At 42.6% G+C, this 20,104-nt stretch overlaps 1 protein-coding gene across 1 annotated transcript in view; it reads right to left on the bottom strand.

Annotated features, from left to right (window-relative positions):
* Nucleotides 1-20,104, bottom strand: part of KIAA2012 (KIAA2012 ortholog) — a 95,543-nt gene that overhangs the window by 58,521 nt on the left and 16,918 nt on the right. The window contains exons 5-11 of the mRNA XM_039844463.1: nt 17,744-17,877; nt 16,473-16,656; nt 15,699-15,844; nt 13,076-13,244; nt 10,433-10,579; nt 7,349-7,519; nt 4,984-5,094 (exon numbers count right to left, since the gene is read on the bottom strand). Coding sequence (XP_039700397.1) covers nt 4,984-5,094; nt 7,349-7,519; nt 10,433-10,579; nt 13,076-13,244; nt 15,699-15,844; nt 16,473-16,656; nt 17,744-17,877 — 1,062 coding nt within the window. The remainder of the gene's footprint in view (nt 1-4,983; nt 5,095-7,348; nt 7,520-10,432; nt 10,580-13,075; nt 13,245-15,698; nt 15,845-16,472; nt 16,657-17,743; nt 17,878-20,104) is intronic.

The raw sequence follows: 20,104 nt of genomic DNA, 5'->3' as shown, positions 1-20,104 counted from the left end.
CATTTGTATTTTTTTGAAAGGCAAAAAATGGTAATGATAGCACATTTTCAGCCAAATATGTGCTTACAGGAATCAGGAGAGGTTTTTGTCAAAGGAAAGGGGACCACCTAGTGTTTTTGGTAGCTGTCTGCTGGTGGCTATCAGAACACCTTCCAGTGTGGGCTTCTGACGCCCTGCTGGTTTCACCGTGGTGAGGGAAAAACGCTTTTCCTCTTGAAGTCTAAGACAAACCCAGCTATGACAACCTGCCCTGCGGTACAAGGGATGAACCAAATGAACCCAGATAGAGTCTCACGGGAATCTCCTGTAATTTTTACAAGGAGAGTATATCAGTCAAGGCTCAGTGGAGAACAGAAACCACCAGGCATTTTGAGAAGAAACAGAATGACTACAGAGAACTTGATGTTTCCTTACAAATTTGCTGCAGCGACTGCCTTTTGACGCACTCAGTCTTCATGAGCTCACTTGCTAGTGTAGGTAGCAGAAGACTTTGATGTCTCTGCCTAACTTCTGCCTTCCTAATCTCATGCAAATGCACCTATTTGGCAGAACCAAATTTCCATCCAGCCCCCCTAACTGCAAATAATATCTGGGAAATATAGTTTTTAGCCTTCTAGCTTCTGCAGTACAGGAAGGCCCAATGGAAGGGAATGCTGAGTGCCAAGCAACCATATCCAGCCACGTTTTCCTTTATTTCAACATTTGACCTTAACAGCTAACGTCCGTCAACATTATTGCTTATGGATGATTAACAAACACTGATTGCACAAAAGGGCCTTATTACCAACACAGATTTCCTCCTGCCTTCCTCTACTTCTCACCCAGAGATAGATGGATTGTGGACCCTCCTATTCAGAACTGATATTTGGAAAATCAAAATAAGGACGGTCATGAATTATTGACAAGAGAACTGCCCTACTGAGAGAGTCTCTTTGGGAAAAGGGTTTATTTAGTAACACATAACATTACAGCTGGAAGGAACCTTAGAAATCATCAGTTTAGCATTTTCCAAGGTGTGTTCCCAAAACTACTTAGATCCACATGATGCTTTGTTAAAAACATTACAGTGTCCAGTGGTCAAATTAGTTTGGAAAGCATTACATATCCTCATCTTGAAGATTCATAATTTAACTTAGCCTATTAGAGGCTCTGTGAAGTACTGCAGTAAAGCAATCTGCTTAACTTTAGCCCACTGGTTTTCCAAACTTGTTTGACCTTAGAATTTTTTTAAAACCTAGTTACTATTAATCACATGAGGAACTGGAATTCTATGGGATATATGCTGGGAGGATTGAGCTAATACCAACTCTTTCCATATGAAGACTATGAGTTCCAAAGCAGTGAAATGATTTGCCCCTGGTCTCAGAAATCATGGTGGTAGAGCGAAGACTTCGAACATTTACACAGAGTTCTTTCTTCTTTCTCATCTAAAGGACTTCTCCTTTAAATCTTCAGGCATTTTCACTAAGGCTGCAGGTGCTAAGAGAAAGGCTACTCAAAGAAAATCATACTTTGTCAAATATCCCACCAACATGGAACAATTATTTTACCCATGGGTCCCCCACAACCAACATTTTCACAAATGACAAATGGGGAGAACAAAGATAAAGTCAACCACTTAGCATATGTTTGCCCCCAAATAATCAGTGTTTTGAGAGCAGCTGGAATATTTTTGGACCCTTTATCTTTCTGTTTACCAAATTGCAGACCATCAGGAAATGACACCAAGTATATTGTGTGTTACCGAAAACATCTAAATCTAGTGACTTAAAACAATAAGCCTTTATCATATCTCACACAGTTTCTGTAGGAATCTGGGAGAGTATTAGGTGTGTGATTCTGGTACAGTCTTTTATGAGGCTGCAGTCACAATATCAGCCAGAGATGCAGTTATCTGAAGGTGTCACTGGGGCAGGAGCATCTCCTTTTACGTAGCTCACTGGAGAGTTCATTCTGGCTGTTGGCAGGAGGCTTCAGTTTCTTGCTCAGTGGACCTTTCCATTAGACTGGCCTCATAACAGACATGGTGTTTGGCTTTCCCCAGAGTGAGTAATCCAAGAGAGAAAGTAAGCATGAAGTGCCTTATAGTCTCAGAAGTCACACACTGTCACATCTGTTATGTTCTATATCTATTAGAAATGAGCTACTATGTCCAGTCCACACTCATGAGGAGGAGAATTAGGCTTTCTCTTTTGAAGGAACAAGTGTCAGAGAATTTGTAGACATTTAAAAACCACCACAACAATAAGAGTTGTGAGAGAGAAGGATGCTAATTAAATTACCAAAACAAGACACATCTTTGGGATGAAACTCCATTTGGACTAGAAAAGATGTTAACTGAAAACTCTGAAAGAGATCAAAAATTTAAATTTGCATAGGATCTGAAGTCCTAAGTCATTGGCACAGATATCCTTGAACTCCCTGCAATGAAACACTTCTGAATAAAAGAACTTCTGAAAGAAAATTTTTATTGCTGCCACTGTAATTAGGAGAGTAGAAGGAAGATTTGAATCAAGGATGAACAATTTAGAGAGCATATCCAATGTTTTTACTTGTATCCTTCCAAGTTAACTTTTTCTTTCTGAAGCCTTTGAATTTTCTAAGTGTTGCAATATTCCAACATGACCAAGAGGGTTGAATTCCAGCTCTAGTCTTCACATCTTTTTTTTTTTTTCCTGAGGGTTTATATTCATTTCTCTATGCTGTCTGAAAGCAAGATATCATGATCTAATTGCCTAAGAATTTATTTCCACATAGATGTTGACAAAGTCTGAAAGTTTCAGAAAGATCAGACAGATCATATTCCTTCCTTTACTCAAGATTTTTTTCAGTTAAAAAAAAACAACAAAAAAACAAAAAAACTATGATCCCAAAAGAACTTTCCTTTGTAGCACCTGGGGTATTCAATCAATCAACAAACATTTCTTGAACATATGATAAAAATAAGAGGTTCTCTAAAACTCATATATTTGGGAGCTAAACAGAAAACAGATGCAGACAAATACAATAATTACAAAAGTAGGATGAGAGAGAGGAAAGAGCTAAGGCTACATCCAGGCAGTCCTATGAGATGAAGAGGACTAAGGAAAATGTCCCACAAAAGATAAGCCCTCCCCTGAAACTTAAAGTTATTCTAAATATTTAGGAGAACTTGAGGGAAAAGCTAGGAGATAAGAGAAAGAAGACAGAATGTTTGAGCCATCAAAGAAGAGAAAAGGGTGGGCTCGAATATAGTGGGAGGTGAGACTGGAACGTTAGGGTGAGATGGTGATCAAGATGGATTTGAACAAACCGAGCTGCAAAGAGTTTGGTGTAGTTGGAGAAAATCCTTTGCAAGAGTTAACAATTTTTTTCAGTATACTGCTTCTCAAAACCAAACAACAAACCTTTCCCATTAATGGAGACTCTGAGAAAGCTAGATCTGTTCCATGGACCCTTGTAGGGAGATGTAGATTTAAGGTCCTTCTTCACCTACCAGCGCAACATCCAGTCACTGTCAAGACTGAAAGTCCACCAACCGTATGTGGAGGAAAGGCTGGTGAGAGGCCAGGGACTGACTGATTGATTAATTAGTTCATTCGACAAGTTCACAGTGAATGTCTTTAGGTTCGAGAGACTAGTAGTATTAAATATATTGTTCATGGGACTGGGACAAGATGGCAGGCAAGTCTCCATTCAGCATAAGTTTCATCTCTCTCTCTCTCTCTCTCCTGTAGAAATTACTGAAAGATTTTCAATGAATGTTTATTGCAGTCCTGCTATGTATGTGACAGGCACTCTGCTAGGGGTGGGGGATACCGAAATAACTGAAACATCATATAGACAATGTGACAACGAACTGAAATATTTAACTTAAACATTTTCTTTTATGCTTCTGGCTTTTGCTTTGTCAAAAGAGGAGCTATTTCTCCTGGAACAGAGTGGACAAATGGGCAGCAGGTGAACAGAATCATATTTGCTTTCCAGCTGTTGTACCGGCAGTGGCACACGGACAGTGGCCTCCACCTGTCCAACTCCTGCTTCCTCCAGTTGAGAACCAAGTTATTTTTACACTCATATTATGGTATAACCCAAGTGGTGCTGAAGGTTCTTTCACAATGAATTTGGAACCGAATACAGTGGCTACTAGTTAACAGCAACAGACACACAGAAAAATGCAGCAATAGATAAGGAACCTCTCAGCTGCTGGCTGAGGAGGAGTTGATGGCCTCGTTTCATATGGGATGAGGAACCTTGGACACAGGGAGGGACTGACCCAGAGTCACTGACAACATAGAGGACAAACTAGAGCTATCCAAATCTCTTGGCTCTGAATCCATTCTCTTCTTATTATGCCCGTTGTGACATAATCCAAACGAGTACAGATTTTTAATCTCCCTCAGCAAGAGGCCTGCTGGCTGTACGACTCATGCATATACATCCCGATGGCTCCTGGGTGGTTGACACTCATCACCCTCTGACTTCATTTTCTTTTTTTCCCTTTGTAAAATGGCTGCTGCCCAGAGCCAGCATCTCTTTTCCAAAAAGTTAACATGCCAGAAGGGATTTTGGAAATTGCCTTGATATCTGTCAGGAGCCAGATGATTCACAGCAATAAACCAATGCACGTAACAAGGGTACTTGATTGGATTACCAATTAGCCACCTCCACCTCTGGAGGTCGCTTGGAAAGAAGAGAAAAGGCAGTGTTTAGTTTGGGCAAATACCAAAAGGGCTTTATCATTCTCAACACGGCACATTAGACCTCCTCCAAGCCATTCCACGGGAACTTCTCTCTCCAGGTGCTCCAGCAAGAGTAAACTTGTTATGCAAACATTGGGTTATTATGTCTGAGCTACAGAAGCACCTCTGTGTCAGTGAGAGGGGAGAAACTGGCTGACTTGCATCTGTTTTTAATGATGTCTCTGCTGCTGGGAAGTTTTGGAACCTGCAGGTAAAACCTTCCTCTGTGAAAATGAGCCCAACCTGGGATTTATCATCTTACCTTGACCCGACAGAAGCTTCTTGGTTTGGGTAGGCCCTGGGAGGAACAGGCAGACATTTTCTCCATCTGAACCCAGCAAGAAGTGTTCCAGGGTGGGATCTCTGGACTCTTCTTGAAAATAAGCACAAGCACGGGCGGCGTTAGCACCGGTGCAGGGAGGGAGGCTGAACCTGGTCTGTGCTCACAGGGGCCCCTTGCGGGAAGTTACTGGTGTACTCAAAGGCTTGCCAGTCCTGGGATTCGCCAGAGCGGGGCCATTGTTTAGGCCCTGTCCTCTGGAGGTGCTGCTAGTTTATACCTGGACTTTGTGAGAGTCTGGAAAAGGTGGCCCCTCTGCGCTCAGGCAGTCCCCCAGGGGCTGGGCTAGGCTGGAGAGGGGCACCTTATGTGAAGGAAAGGGAACCCCTTCCTCTAGGTGTGTGTAGCCTAGTGCCTGGGCACAGTGTCTGGCGATTCCACACTGTCCTTTGTGCAGTGCTCAGCATGTACAGCCATGCCCTCTAGGCCAAATGCTGGGGCTGCTGAGGGACTCCAGGAGGCTCAGGCCAAGGAGGAAAAAGAAGCCATATTTCCCTCAGTTGCTTAGAAAGATTGAAGGTGTTTGTTTAACCTCACCTTCCCCATCTCTAAGACAAAGCGATCAGGAATAGAGCTGGCTACCAGCAAAGTAGATCTTTACAAGTACACAAACACATAGACATATACAGAGGCATGGCATGCACACATGGAAGCACAAACACTCACAGAGATGTGCATACCTCTTACACGCATATACATATGTACACCCACAAGGTAAGCATACACAACCACACACATGCAGGTGTGTATGTGTATACACACATGTACAATGGCATACACATGTGCATACCTGCATACTCACGCACATGAATACACGAGTGTACACTCAAATACAGATGTACATTCACATAGGCACATAAGCACACACATACTCTCACACATGTGCCCTAACATACATCTTCACTTACAAACACCCAAGCTACACACTTGAGGTTTCAGGCTACACTATTGTCATATCATAGCTCTGGCATTTGTTCTAGGCAGACTCTCCCTTTATAAAGATGACTGAGTGAGACAGAGAGAGAGAGGAGTGTGTGTGTGTGTGTGTGTGTGTGTGTGTGTGTGTGAGTGATATTTGTCCTGGACCATACAACCTCTTAGAATGCTACTGGTATTGTCATTCAGTAGCTAAAGTTTGGCTCATTTGTATCAAAATTAAGAGAGGATCCCTGCCATGAAAGTATAAAATGGAGGGGGTTCTAAAAGAAAGGTTCTGTCTCTGAAATGATTTATAAACGACGATGATGTCTTTGGCGGGAGGGAGAGAGAGAGACAGCGACAGAAAGCTAGACAGAGAGACAGCGAGGGATATTTAAATAGTGAGGCATCTGTCTCGGAGTGAGCATGAGATGAAAATGAAAGATGTGATATCTGTTGTCTTCTTGGTGACTTGCAGTTCCCACGTGCCTTTCAGTGTTTCTTGCAGCTTTGAATGTGATTCTGCTGCTAACATACTTTTTTTCACATTATCTGGCACCTAAATACATACCATCTCCTTCATCTGGTGCTCAACCAGAGAAAGCAGCCCAAGACTCCGAAAAGGGAGGAATAGTTGGCTGGCCTGCAATTTCTAGAAAAAGGTTGTCTGTCTTGAGCATGGCACCTCCCTATGGGATTTTCAGGGGCAATTTGGACTCTAAGCAATTTTAGCTTTATGAGCTGCCTTTAGATCAAAGCCCCCATGGAAGCTGTTACTATACTGTCTTTGCATTATTGCTCTTGTATAAGCATCTTAGTCTCCTTCTAGACTGTCAGCTCTTACTGCTAACAACTCTAAGTGGGGCTAAATCATAGAGGGTGTGGCCTTGCCCTACCACAGCTTCAACAGAAATCTGGAGCCTCTCTGTGAACAGGCCTCAGGCTCTGCTCTGGGTGGAGGGTGACTTCTCTCTAGGGCTCTTCCTATTGGCAGTGTCACCAGGCTCTCTTCCCCAGGGGTGGGTTATGGCTCGGCGTTGAGTCTTCTTGGTAAACCCAGAACGTGTCTCCGTGATGAGCGCTGGGAGCTGTGTCATCACATGCTGCTACCAGGCGTGAGGAAAGCACAGAACAGCTTGGCAGTGCATGTTGGTACAGCGAACCCTTAAAACATGTACTGACTCTTTAGGAATATGCACAGTGAACACTAATCCCACTGACATTGTTGTAAACATTGCTGATTTCCCCCTTTTCAATGGGGTGGCTTTCAGATGGTTTACATCATGGTTGCCTCATGGCCCTGGAAGATGATTAAAATAAGCCCAAAGCCACAGACAAGCCAAGGGGAGTGCACCTCAGGAATGATTACCTTGTCCTTCTGCTGGGCGTGCCTCCCTGGACTGTCTCACATTCGGGGGGCATGTGGGGCTGCTGCTGCCTGATGTCCTCAGTCTGTCCATGCCCCTCTGGCCCTCTGGACTTTTTCCTCCTTCAGTCAGGGACAGTAGTGGGGTCACATTGTGGGGTGGGACATCATTATCTTCAAAAGTAAAAGGAGAAAAAGCATGAGTGAGAGAATTTCTCTATCAGTAGGAAGGAAAAAGAACCTCTTTTCCAACTTGGTCGATGGCTCCTAGTGTGTAGGATGGCTTATTCCACTCGTTCTCAAGTTTGTTCCTCTTTTCCAGCCCTGCTAAGGAGCAGAGGCCAGAGGTCTCTCACGGCCAAGGTGAATTGCTCTTGGCTATAACAGTGGCCCTTCAGTTGGGGAACCTCCAAGAACTGGGAAGAACTGAGCTGTGGTGGTTGTTATTCTCATTTTATTGAGAACTTCCTTCGATTCTTGGGGCAGGTTATTTATTTATTTATTTATTTATTTATTTATTTATTTATTTATTGACTCCATCTCACTTTCTTCTCCTGAGATAGAAGAAAGACTAGAGAGGCTGCAGAGACCTTCCAGCCCCAGGTCCAAGGGCTCTAACTAGGGGGACCGAAGCTTTAGAACTCCTGGGATTATGAGCTACAGAGTTCCAACCACAGAGTCATATCTCTAAGTAAAACCAATGATCACATGACTCCTCAGGCTCATATGACCTCCTCCTCAAGGTCATAAAGTACAAAGTAGCACTCTGCACATGGTAGTCACAGGATAATGGGATTGATGATAATGTTCCACAGAGCAGTTCCTTCCCTCCACTTCTGTTCTCTTTCTCTAAGTCTTTCTCAAAACCAGCAGGGACTGCTCTAGGTGAGTAAAACCCAGTAATCTAAGTGACTGAGACCCTGTCTTCATCTCATTTGGAGAGAGAGGTTTTTATTTCATGTTCAACACACTGTTGCTGTTTGTGTTTAAAAGCTGGCTTCCCACACAGTCTCAAAATATCACAGACTACTTATTTATTACAAAGGGAAAAACGTATCTTTGGAATGGAGATATCTAGCAGATACCACCTTTAACATCTCCTGTAACCGGAACAAGTTATAACAGATGGAATAAATATAAAGGGATATTTTATGTCCCTTGATGTGATGTGCTGAGAAAGACACATCGCCTATCTGCTATTCTTGCCAAAAATGTTTGATCAGAATCTAATCATGAGGAAAAAGACATATCTAAATTGAAGGTAATTTCTGTAAAGAAACCAGCCTATCCTCCTCAAAAATGTCAATATTATGAAAACAAGATGGGGAAAATGTTCTACATTAAAAGATTCTAAGGAGAAGTTATAACTAAATACAATGCATGATCCTGAGTTGAATCCTGGATTGCCTGGGGAAAAAACTACAAGGAACATTATTAGTATAATTAGAGAAATTTGAATATGGACTGTGTATTAGAAAATAGTATTACATGCTAATTTTCTTTATTGTTATAATTTCCTTGTGGTCTTGAGGGAGAATATTCTTGCTCTTAGGAGATATGTGGTGATAAGGGATAAAATGTACAAAGCCTACAACTTACTCTCAGATGGTTCAGCAATAAAATAAAACATGTATGTGTGTATGTGCATAAATAAAACCGGGCTTCATTTTTATGATGTTAGAGGTGAAATACTCCAGTGCTAAGCAAGTAAGTGGGTATGTGCAACCTCTGAGGCAATGAGAAGGTCCCACTTACTATCTGAAAGCACACTTGCTCCAGACACCTCTGGTGAGAAAGATTTCCGTGGAAATTTTGCCTCTTTGGACGCCTTTCTTTATGCATCTACCACTAAGTTGGGTCACATACTGACCAAGGTATCAGAGATCCCTTAGACTAGCTTCCCCCAAGCAGGTGGCTGAGGATGGACAAGCTTAAAGTACTCAGTCCCTGGAATACCCAAGACGAAATCCACTGGTGTTGCCATTGATCTCAGTGGCTCAGGCTGTGCACCTGATGTCATGGCCCACAGGTGGAAAGCTGCTTTCTCACCTGTTTGCAGACAGAGTGTCCTTGCCCATATTTGATTTTTTTTTTTTAAAGGAAACTTCAAAGTCTTTAGGATAATTAACTCTCACTTAAGAGATGGAGTAAAAAAAAAACCCTGTCCCAATAATCAAAGGAAGTTCTCAAAAGCAAAATATCTCAAGAAGGTACTGACCTGGGTTCATTGTTTGGCTTATTCTAAAAGATGGTGCAGTAGAATGAGTAAAAAGAGCACAGAACCAGACGTTCTGAGCTCCAATCGCTGCTGGGCCACTTATAGTTGTATGACCTCAAATTACTTATCTCTTAGGGCTTCAGTTTTCTGATTTGTGAAGTAGGGGTAGGATTGTTGTAAAGAGGAAATGAGATGTTACATGTTAAAAATTAAGGACAGTGCCTGGCACACAGGAAGAACTCCTTAAATATTAATGCTCATCCTTTTACTTCTTCTGATCGCCACTAGTAAGAGATCACCTAGCATTTGTGATACTGTCATCTTGCACTTGCCCTTTGGAAAGGAGGTTCAGTTTTCTGAAAATGGGGAGCTTTCTGAATATGGCCCATTACTTTCAACCTATCCAACACATACAAATAAATGTACACCCACACGTCTAATTTCGAATGTATATATGATATTTTGAAAGATTGGAGTGAAGATTTTTATTGATATTCTGGACTGTTTAGTGAATAAATAAATACCTATTCCTAAACAGTTTAGAAATGAAATTTAATTGGTTAAAAACATAAGATCAACTATAGAGCATGCAGCAAGCTTTTAATAAGTTTGGTGCTGTTTTACATCTGTAACCAGAACATATTAGTAGGGGGATAATCTAATGAGAACTTGTGAGCTAGACAGTAAGCTGATTTCTCTGCAGCATTTTGATGAAGGCATTGCTGCCTGAAGAAAAGCCATTTTCAAGTGGCAACAGAGTTGACCTCCCTTCCAGCTTCCTTGTCTATAGCTGAGAACCCTCATGCGTTTTGCCTTGCTTCCCTTTGGGGTGAGATTCCTGTGGGGTGCTGGAGAGTGGGAGTAGCTACCTTGAGGCGAGAGCGCGGCCCGGCCTGTGTCCACCGGGAGATGCACTGTTAACTCCCTCAGCTTTTCTAAGGATGCGTGCTTCAGGGGAGGCCTCCGTGAAGGACTGGCCTCTTCTGTTTCTGGTCCTGACTCAGGGTGTGGAGCACCTGGGAGACAAAAAGACAAGTTGTAGTAAATGTCTGTGGTTTTTGCCAGTCACCTCTCTTTTGGAGGGACCCATCTCTTCCTCACTTACACCACATGGTTTGGGTGGAGCTGTGTCTATTCCCTAGCTCCAGGGATGGGCATGGGGCTGAAGCCTGGCTAATGAGAGCACCTCATTGCCTTAGCCATAGTGCTTGGGTCCAGGGTGAGCACATAACCCAGTCAGGCAATTCTAGTACCTTTGCAAGAGCTTTTAGAGGCACAGCCTTCCTATTGGAGTGAATAGGTAGGAGGTTAGAATGGCATTGCAGGAGGCCATCTTTACCACCACGTGGAGACAGCCTACTTGAGAGGATAGGCTAACGGAGCTGAGAGCCTTAGACAAATAATGCCCAGATGACATTTTTGAGATCTGGATCCAACTGAGTCTGGAGTTAGCTCATCCTTGCACTACCCAATTACATGAGCTAATACATTTCTTTTTTGCTTAAGACAGTTTGAGCTGGACGTCTGACATGTGTTACTGAAAGAGTTTTAACTGACATACAAAAGTAGGAAGAACTCAATGGATTCATTTTCTCTGTACTATATTCCTATTTTTCATTTAGCAGTGTGTCAGCAAGCTTGGTGTACCTAATAGTCTTGAGAATCTGGTTCATAACGGCCTGGTGGTCTTCCTGACCTTCTCTCCAGGGTAATCGTGGTAAATAATCAGAATTTAACCCAATCCCACTAATAGTCCTGTTTTTGTGTGTATTATACATGTCTTTTTATTCTGATGTTTTGACATCCGAGACTTTAATATTGAAACCATCAGTCAGTCAGTCCCAGGGCTAGCCAATTCCTAGAGCTAGTAAAGAGCCACCTGTGAGCATGCCTTTCATATGCAAACCAACCGATCCAGAGCCCCTAACCCCAAACTACCCCTTAGTGGAGTTCTTACACTCCCAGTCCACTATCCACCTGCCCTAACCACTCCAGGGCCAGGTACCAGACATCTAGGGACAGCCGCTATGCCTAGAACTCACTAAAACTATTTAAATTAGCCAATCCCAAACCTGCTTAGCCTGCTTCTTCTGCCTCACCCACTTCTTCCTGTGAAAACTGCAGTAGACTCTTGCCCATCCCCTCCCCAGCTCTTCCCTCTTAGCTGACCCTGGTGCTTCCCTATGTGACTCTGCATGGCATAGCGTAGCCCTCCTTTTGGGAATTGTGAGGAAACTGAAACTATCTTTTCAATGACAATTGGCTTTACCATATCTGAATAATAATAAAAACTACATTTAAAATATACTGTATATTTTTTAAAAAGCTAAATAATTGTTAAAGCATAAAATCTGTATACAGTGAAATGCACAGATATTAAGTGTACAATTAATGAGTTTTTAAAAGTGTATATATTCACACAACCATCCAAGATTTATTTATTTATTTGTTATTAATTTTTTTTTTATTATGGTGACACTGGTTAACGAGATCCATCCAAGATTTAGAACAATTTTTATCCCCTCAGAAAGTTCCCTTATGTATCCTTCCATTAATTGGTCTTTTAAGCTCAACAGTTAGGCATTCTTTATAGTGAGAATTCCAAACAGCCTTAGAACTAAACATTTCTGAGAAATCAGTGACAGTTTTTGCTGAGAAAGCTCAGAACTAGGACTCCCTCAAAACTGGTCAGCTGTTTAGAGAGTCACCTTTGGCTTCAGGCTGCCCAGAGAAGTCCCAGAAGTGAGAATGTGTCTAAGGCAAGGGTACTGTGAAATGACCTGGGGAGGTCAGAAAATATTTCCCCTGGGGCACAGGGTTAGTGGTCACTCAGAAGTTCCCTCCAAAAAAGCTTCCCAAATCTCTAGTTGGAATTGATCTCTCCCTTACCCGTACTCTCAGCACAGGATCTAGGCTCTGACAAGGATATTAGAGATCACCTAATGTTAATTAATAACTTAGTTCAAAATCAGGAAAATGGTTCTTCATACAAACTCTTATCTTTCTTTTATAAAAGCAGATTCACAGATCCAAATACCCTTTTTCCTTTGGCTGCCAAGAAACTCAACTAAATTCAGTGTTTACCTAATGCAATGAATTCATCCCAGATGTTTAACTTCTATTTCTCTACTACTTTTAGCCAGGTTTTTTTTTTTTTTTTATTTTAGTTGGTACAGTATTTATTTTTTGTAAATTGCCTGAAAAATTTTGCACCTTTATAACACCTGTAGTGCATTGGACTTATTTATGTGTATGCCTGTCTTTTTTTCTCTTCCATAGTTTAGCAAAGTGCACTGCTTAATGAAGGGCTCAATAAATATTTTAAAAATTGAATTGACTATGACCGGAAGAGACCTACTTCTAAATTTTACTCCTTTTTCTCCGTACAAAAAAGGTTCTCTGAAGGGAGTAACCCTGGGAAGGGTCAGCCATGATTTCAGAGAGGGTCGCATAAGCAGGACCCACATCCTAGCATGAGTTCCCTCAAGAGCACCCATCCGTAGGCGACCTACCTCTTCCGTGTGCTTTCTCTTTTGTGGGTTGTTGAGTGTGGAAATGAATCTCCACGGGGAAGATGAGGAGCTCTGCTGGGGGCTCACTGGCTTTAAATTGACTCCTCAGTGGGTCCAGGACTCTGGGTGGTTCTTCTGAGATAGGAGGTAATTTCAAAGCTTTTGAAGCCTGGAGAAAATTTAAAAACAAAACAAAAACCAACATGGCAGGTATTCAAACTCTGCCATCTGCAGGGGACAGATGACATTGTATCTTATTGTATCTCTAGCACCAAGAGCTGCTGGGTGTAGGTTCACTACCCATGGCGGAGAAGTAGAACTAACCAGCCAGGTATCTAACTAGGGTAGTGCTGCTTTGTTTGGGAACTTGGCTCTGTCCCCCCTTAATCCGGCCTCTGATTCTTCTGAGAAGTATGAACATGATAAATTCAAGAGCCTTTGAGAGGAAATAGTCTTTTTTCTCTTGCAGCCAGGGAAACTAAGCCAGATTGAAGTGATATTAAGATTTCTGTGTATGAAGAATGAAAAATCTCAGCATATGTCATTAAGGTGTCATTCAGTATACAGAAAAGAGGAATGCACATTTGTGTTTGCTTACCTATGTAAACTCTCTAAGCCTCAATTTCTTCTTCTGTAAAATGGGAGTAAACACACTACCTACCTCAAAAGGTTGCCTTGAAGATTAATTGAACTAATGATATGTAGTAACAATAGTGTTTGGAACTAGGTTTATTTCTATAATATTTCTTTGAGAGTAGATTCTTTTTTCATTAGGGTTTAATACCCAACCTTGACACTAGCAGAATATCTACATATCTGTGAACTTCTGTAATATGAACATAGCTAAAAAGAATCACTGTGTGTTAGAATTAGCCACAACTTTAGCCCAGTTTTTGTGTCCAAAAAAACCCCCAAATATGGCGTGTGTATGTGTGTGTGGGAGGGAGAGAGAGAGAGAGAGAGAGAGAGAGAGAGAGAGAGAGAGAGAGAGACTGACCAGAGGTAGTACTAGAGCTTCCTATTTCCAATTATTCAGAAGTTGCTGAAAATTTCTCCTTTTAGTTTGCAGCTTTTAACATATGAACTTGGCTCTATGAAATGTATACATATGCTGGGTTTCAGGGAGTTCAATCTCACAGGAGGAAAAATAAAAATGTTTTTTACTTTTTTAGTGTTCAAAAAGAGAAAAATGATCAGGAATACACGTAGGCATCCTATGTGTTTAGAGTTGAATGAGGAAGGAAATTCAACCAAATACATGCAAAGAAATATTTATAATTTCGAGACAGCAAGAAAATGATTAACCAGATGCATGCACATAGGATCTTTATGTTCCTGGAGACCTTCACTGTCCAGGTGCCAACTGCCCACCAACTGCCCTTTTCTGAATACTGACCTTGTACATTTTGTGTGACAAGGTTTGCATTGAGAAATCTACATGGAAACTCAAATGATTTGTGTGAGGTACGGCTGACAAGCCACGTCTTAATTTCTTCATTCTAATTAAAAATTTACAGAGTTTTCATATAGTGGAAAATATTGCTTTCATTTGCTAAGCCATATAATATACACGGGTTGAGAGAAAGGGCTCGCGTCCCCTGAACCTAGCTCGGTTCTGGGCTGACCTGGGATGTGAGGTAGGGGCCTTTCCTTAGGCCTGCGGTGACTACGGCAGGTCAATCCTGCTGTTTACTCCTGGTGCAGAGGAACCTGGGAAGACAGAGGCCCTTCAGGGGTGGTTGGAAAGGTTTAGATCAGCTTAGACACAGGACATCTGAGAAAGTCCTGAGCAGACTGAAAACAACCTCTCTCGTTGGCACCAGAACCACCTAGAGTGCCCATGGCTCCCCGAGGGCCACTTCAGATGAAACAAATCCCCACAATTAACTAACGTTGCTGTAGTTCCCAGTCAGACACAAGATCCTTTCACCAAAACGCCTCATCTCCTTTCTTCCTCCCATGAGCCCTATGAGGTTGGCATTATTATCTGTGTACACAGATGAGGTCACTAGCTCAGAGGGGTGAGAGACCTGCTTAAGTTCACACAGCTGTTTTGGGGCAGAGCATTTGGGAGCTCCTGTTTGTTCTCGCTCAGCAGAGGTACCTCCGAACCACCAAAAACCCACATAGAATTGCAAGGCAGGACTGAGACAGAGACAGCTAAGGACATCTCTAAGGAAGAAGTTGTACTTGATTCTTGAAGAGGTTAAACCTACAAATTTTACCCTATATTTTCAAAGGTGACAGATCTTCAACTAAGCATAATCTGCTGGATTTGAGATCTCCAGCATTTTCAGTTTGAAGTGGATCTATTACTCACAAACTCAGATTCTGTCCTTACTTATTTATAGATAATGAGCATTCTCTTGCTACCAGAGAGTACATATGCTTTAAGGTAGAATTGGGGGCAGCTGAAATTCCTTGGACATCACTATTTTAAACATTTAGTAAATTACTACAGCTTTATTCCAGCTCCACATGGTGAGCTCAGAAGCGAGCAAGGCCAGTTCTCGGAGACATCTCTTTGAGTCACCTTGTTCTTAGATTAAGATTAATCTTTTAGCTGCAAGAGCACACACACACATACATACACAAATACATGCATTCACACACATATACATACAGCCTTTTTCTTCTTCACTTCCCCAGATGTGTTTTTTTCTGAGCCAGCAGCAGATGCTACAGGAGGGAAAAGGCATCTTTCAGCAGGAGGCTCCTGTAACAAGTGGCTGCTTCTGCCCTTGCGGCGTGTCGTATTCTCTTGTTTGTCTGTAGAAACAGGGTGGGAAAGAGATCTTATTAGTTGCAGGTAAGGGGAGGGATGGTTGACTTTCAACTTCTATCACTTTGGGGTTAATAGGAAGAAGGCAAGGAGAACGCTGGGGCACTGAGACAGCCGTGGCTTTGGCTGAGGCAGGTTTGGGAGCCCTCATCTCATTATTTGGTTGGGTTCTTGCTGGCTGAGTGAGGTGATGGGAGAGAATGGTAACAATAATAACAATAGTCGATATGTACTAAGTGCTTAAGTTGGGACGAAAATTGTGCAAATTATTTTACACGTATGAACTCACTTAATCCCCATAATAGCCTTATAGAGGTATTATCATTATTCCTATTCTACAGATGAGGAAACTGAGCTTTAGAAAGATTGAATAATGTGCCCAAGATCATAGCTAGAAAGTGGGAGTCATCTAAACCCAAGCAGTCTGATCGCAGAATGTGCGCGGTTGAGTACTAAGAGCCTGCCCGTCTCATTTTCACCTCCAGCTGAACTTTGCTGTTATTTTCTAAGATGAGTGGCATAAGGAAGTGACACTAGGCCTGCCTCAGTGTTCTCAAATGAACTCAGCATGATTAGGTTTACTCAGATCAACAAGCAAGACATTTGGCTTCTTACCGTTGAGATCTGCCTTCCTATTGGGGAAGGCGCTGCCATAGAATGTAATGTGGGATTTGTCACTCAGGAGCCAAGAATGATCAATTTGGGCATGCCCAAAGGCCCTCCTGGAGGTTTGCTCTGTTTTTTCATTGTGGCTTTCCTTTGAAGCATGTATACAATGGTGATTCTCTGTTGACGTGTCCTAGGGAACGACAGATACACATTCCTGTAAACATGCTTTGTAAAGGAACAGAGCAGGTTCCTTTAACAGTCAGATCTTGTGGCTAGACTTGTAATTCCAAGGATGAAATCTCCCTTGCAGCCTGGGAAGAAAAACATAGTTATAATAACAAGATCTTTAATCCTGTTTATTACAATAAAATATTTTATTATTGATGAGAGAAAGAATGACATTTAACCATGCAATAGTGCTTTATTGCAAAAAAAAAAAAAAATTAAATCAAAACGAAGCACTTAGTATCATTGTCTTTATCCACCATAATAAAACAAACGCCTCTCTGCTCTCCTCTTCCACCGTGTGACACTTCTCTTCTCCCCTTTTGTGTTCTTATCTGCATATGACCTTCCTGTAAGTCAAACAAGTTTATTCAAAGTAGGAGCGTACAACTGTCATCTTGTACACACACACACACACACACACACACACACACACACACACACACACACACACAGGCCTTAGAGTTTAGAAAGCACTTTTACATTTTAATCCATTTAATCCTCATAGTAACCTTGTGAGATATGTATGATAACAGCTCCATATTACAGAATAGGTCATTTAGGATCCAAGTTAATTAAGTTTCTCAGACAGGCTCACCACAACTAGTAAGATATAGGACTCAAACCAAGGTTTTTTCCAGCTCTAAGGCCAAGTGGTCTTTTTTCTAGAGACTACAGCCGCCTAGAGGGGGTGAAGAGTCTAAGGAAGATCTGTGGTTAAATAAGTTTGGGAAGCCACGAGTTAAAGTTAAACTGCCTACTTTACCTGCAGAACGTCTAAAAGATGGTCCATATTCAAATATGCACTGAGACTCTTCATGAGGAGAACATGGTATGCCTCATTTCCCAAACGTATTTAGCCATGAAACCCTTTTTCCAATGGAGCATCTGGCCATGCTAGGGTTCCACAGGTGACATTTTGGGAAACAGTGGTCAGTAGGCTCCAAGTACTCCTGTCTTCTCTGGAGAATCCCAAGAAATGGTGAAGGGAGGGAGCATCCCTTCTGAAGCCATGAAGAGCAATGACAGAGGGGAGCCATTAGAAATGGTACCTCTGCCTGGGTTTTATCTTCCTGCTTCCTGAGTGGCGGCAAGCGAGTCCCCTGACTGCTGTGGTTCTTGGCTACAGAGCCCTGGTCCACGTGTCCGCCAGCCCCAGCTTCCCCTTCATCCAGACCCTGCTGACCTGCAAAGGTGAACAGTGGGTCAGCTTTGTAACAGTGAAGATGGGAATGGTGCTGTCAGCTGCCTCCCTTATGTCTTTTCTGGGCAAAAGTGTTGATTGAGGACCTCGTTTGTCCTCCTTCCTTCTGTATTTCTGCTAATGCCTCCACTGAGGTGGCAGCCAGGTCAGAGGAACTGAACTGCACTTCCCAGGAGGCTAAGGTTTGCGTCTTCCTTTCTTGGACTCAGTTTCCTCATCTGTCAAATGGGGATACTGATGCCCTTCCCTCACTTCTTTGCAGAATTGTCTGGAGTTCAAATAAAATAATGAATGTGACAGCTCTTTGTAAGCGGTGAAGGACTAGTGGATAACAGTGGATAACGGCAGGGTGACCTGCTGCCCTGCTCTTTTGTCATTGAGATGCTTGGTCAGAAGCACTTGATCTCTTGGACTGTCTGCTGGTTGTTTACTTGTGGAGAAACCTCCTCCAAGGGCACCGTGGTAGGACGGCTGCTTAGCTCTCTGCACTTACCCTGTCTGCACAACTCTCGGGAAGGATCTGAGTCAACAGATGACTCCAGCATAGTTAACAAATCTTTCATCATGGTTTAAAGGGTCCTGCAGCTATTGTCATCGCTTACTCAAGGTAGATTTATTGCTGAAACGGTCTGGCAAGCCTTCTTTGTATGGAGCTGCTTTCGCAACACCTTCACTCTCAGCATGCAGCTCTGTGGAACAATGTGGGGTTGTCTTTTCAACCAGGGGCTCTGGAAGCCTCCAGGGACTCTGTGTGTGTTGGAATGCTGGGCTTCTGGAGGCTCCCAGCCAGCCTCACCTTCCCCTACCCTCCCCAACCTTCGTCATCACCTACGTCATTCCATCCTTGGTGTTGTTGGATTTAGAGCCAAATGCCCACTTGTGGGGCTACGCCCTCCCTCAAGCTCTCCTCTGTCCACTGGCTCCTAAGCCTATTTTGGGGCCGAGTTGAGACTGAGAGTGTTGGCGGAACAGATGCAGACTCAGGCTCAGATTCAAAGGGGTGTGTTCAGGTTTTAGATGCCCAGGGAAGCCTGATGAGCCCTGGGGACCCCTCAGTCTGAGGATGCCTGGGGCCACATTAGGCCTGTCCCCAAGAGGACCTCAACTCCATATAGAGTGTGGCACTAAAGACCTTTTTTGTGTGTTCCAGAATGATCCTTTGGGGTCGAGGCAGACTTCAGGTTCATCCTTCCTGGTCAGATCTGCCTGGAACTACATGTATTTCTGAGGGTAGGGGAAGTGAAACTCTAGCCAAATGCTACTCCCCTGCTGAACAGTCTTCTGTGGCAGACTGTCTAAGGTGAGGCAGGGAGCATTATGGGTACAGGAATATAGAGAGGCATTTCCCTTTGGCTGTATCCCAGGTGATATCGATTATATGACTCTAGCTATGTGAGGAAAACCGAGATTTTTCTTAGTAAACATCAGCTCTGGCTCATTTGTTTATGCTTAATAGAAACAGGTTTCCAGGCACGGTGTTAAAAGGTTCCGTTGTTGAAAGGAGACCACAAAATTTGGTCTCTCTACGTTTCAAATATGGATTCAGATTACTCAAATGATGTGAATTGTGTAATCAATTTAGAGCCCTTAGAAAGATTTTTTTTTTTTTTACTTCTGTCGACTCCCGTGATTTTTCACAACAACCGAGACAGGGTGGAATGCAGATGAACAAACTAAGGATCTAGGGAGCATAAGTGACTTGGCTAACATCACATTGTTGGGGGAATCTGGGATTTGCAACCAAGAATTTTGCTATATTTCCAAATAAAGTGTCTGGCAAAGAGAGGGAGGCCAAGGGGAGATGGCATTAAAACCAATAAAATCATGAGTCGGGGATAAAGTTGTAGCCTCTAAATTGTTCTTATTTCTTTACAAATTGACTTTTGGTCCTGTGATCACAGGCAGTTGAGCATTGTAATTAGCTAGTAACTATGCTTTTAAAAATACAAGCTAGGGAGGTCTAGAAGTAATATTTCTTCAGCATTTACTATATACCAGATGCAGCATTATCCCATTTAACTCCCACATCTAATCCTGTGAAGAAAAGGTGGGAAGGTCATCTCTATTTTGTAAACGAGGAAACTGAGATCCAGAGAAATGGCATGGCTTGGAATCTGGTGCTAATGATCACATATTTAATGCCTTATTCTTTGTTTTCTGCCTGATTGTGATATATGGCTTCGATTAGGGAAGTCACGTGATCCTTTAG

The sequence above is a fragment of the Pteropus medius genome, unplaced genomic scaffold (assembly GCF_902729225.1).
Source record: "Pteropus medius unplaced genomic scaffold, Ma_sr-lr_union100, whole genome shotgun sequence".
Taxonomy (NCBI): Eukaryota; Metazoa; Chordata; class Mammalia; order Chiroptera; family Pteropodidae; genus Pteropus; species Pteropus medius.
The sequence above is the reverse complement of the archived record's forward strand: the minus strand, read 5'-3'. Positions and strand labels throughout refer to the sequence as shown.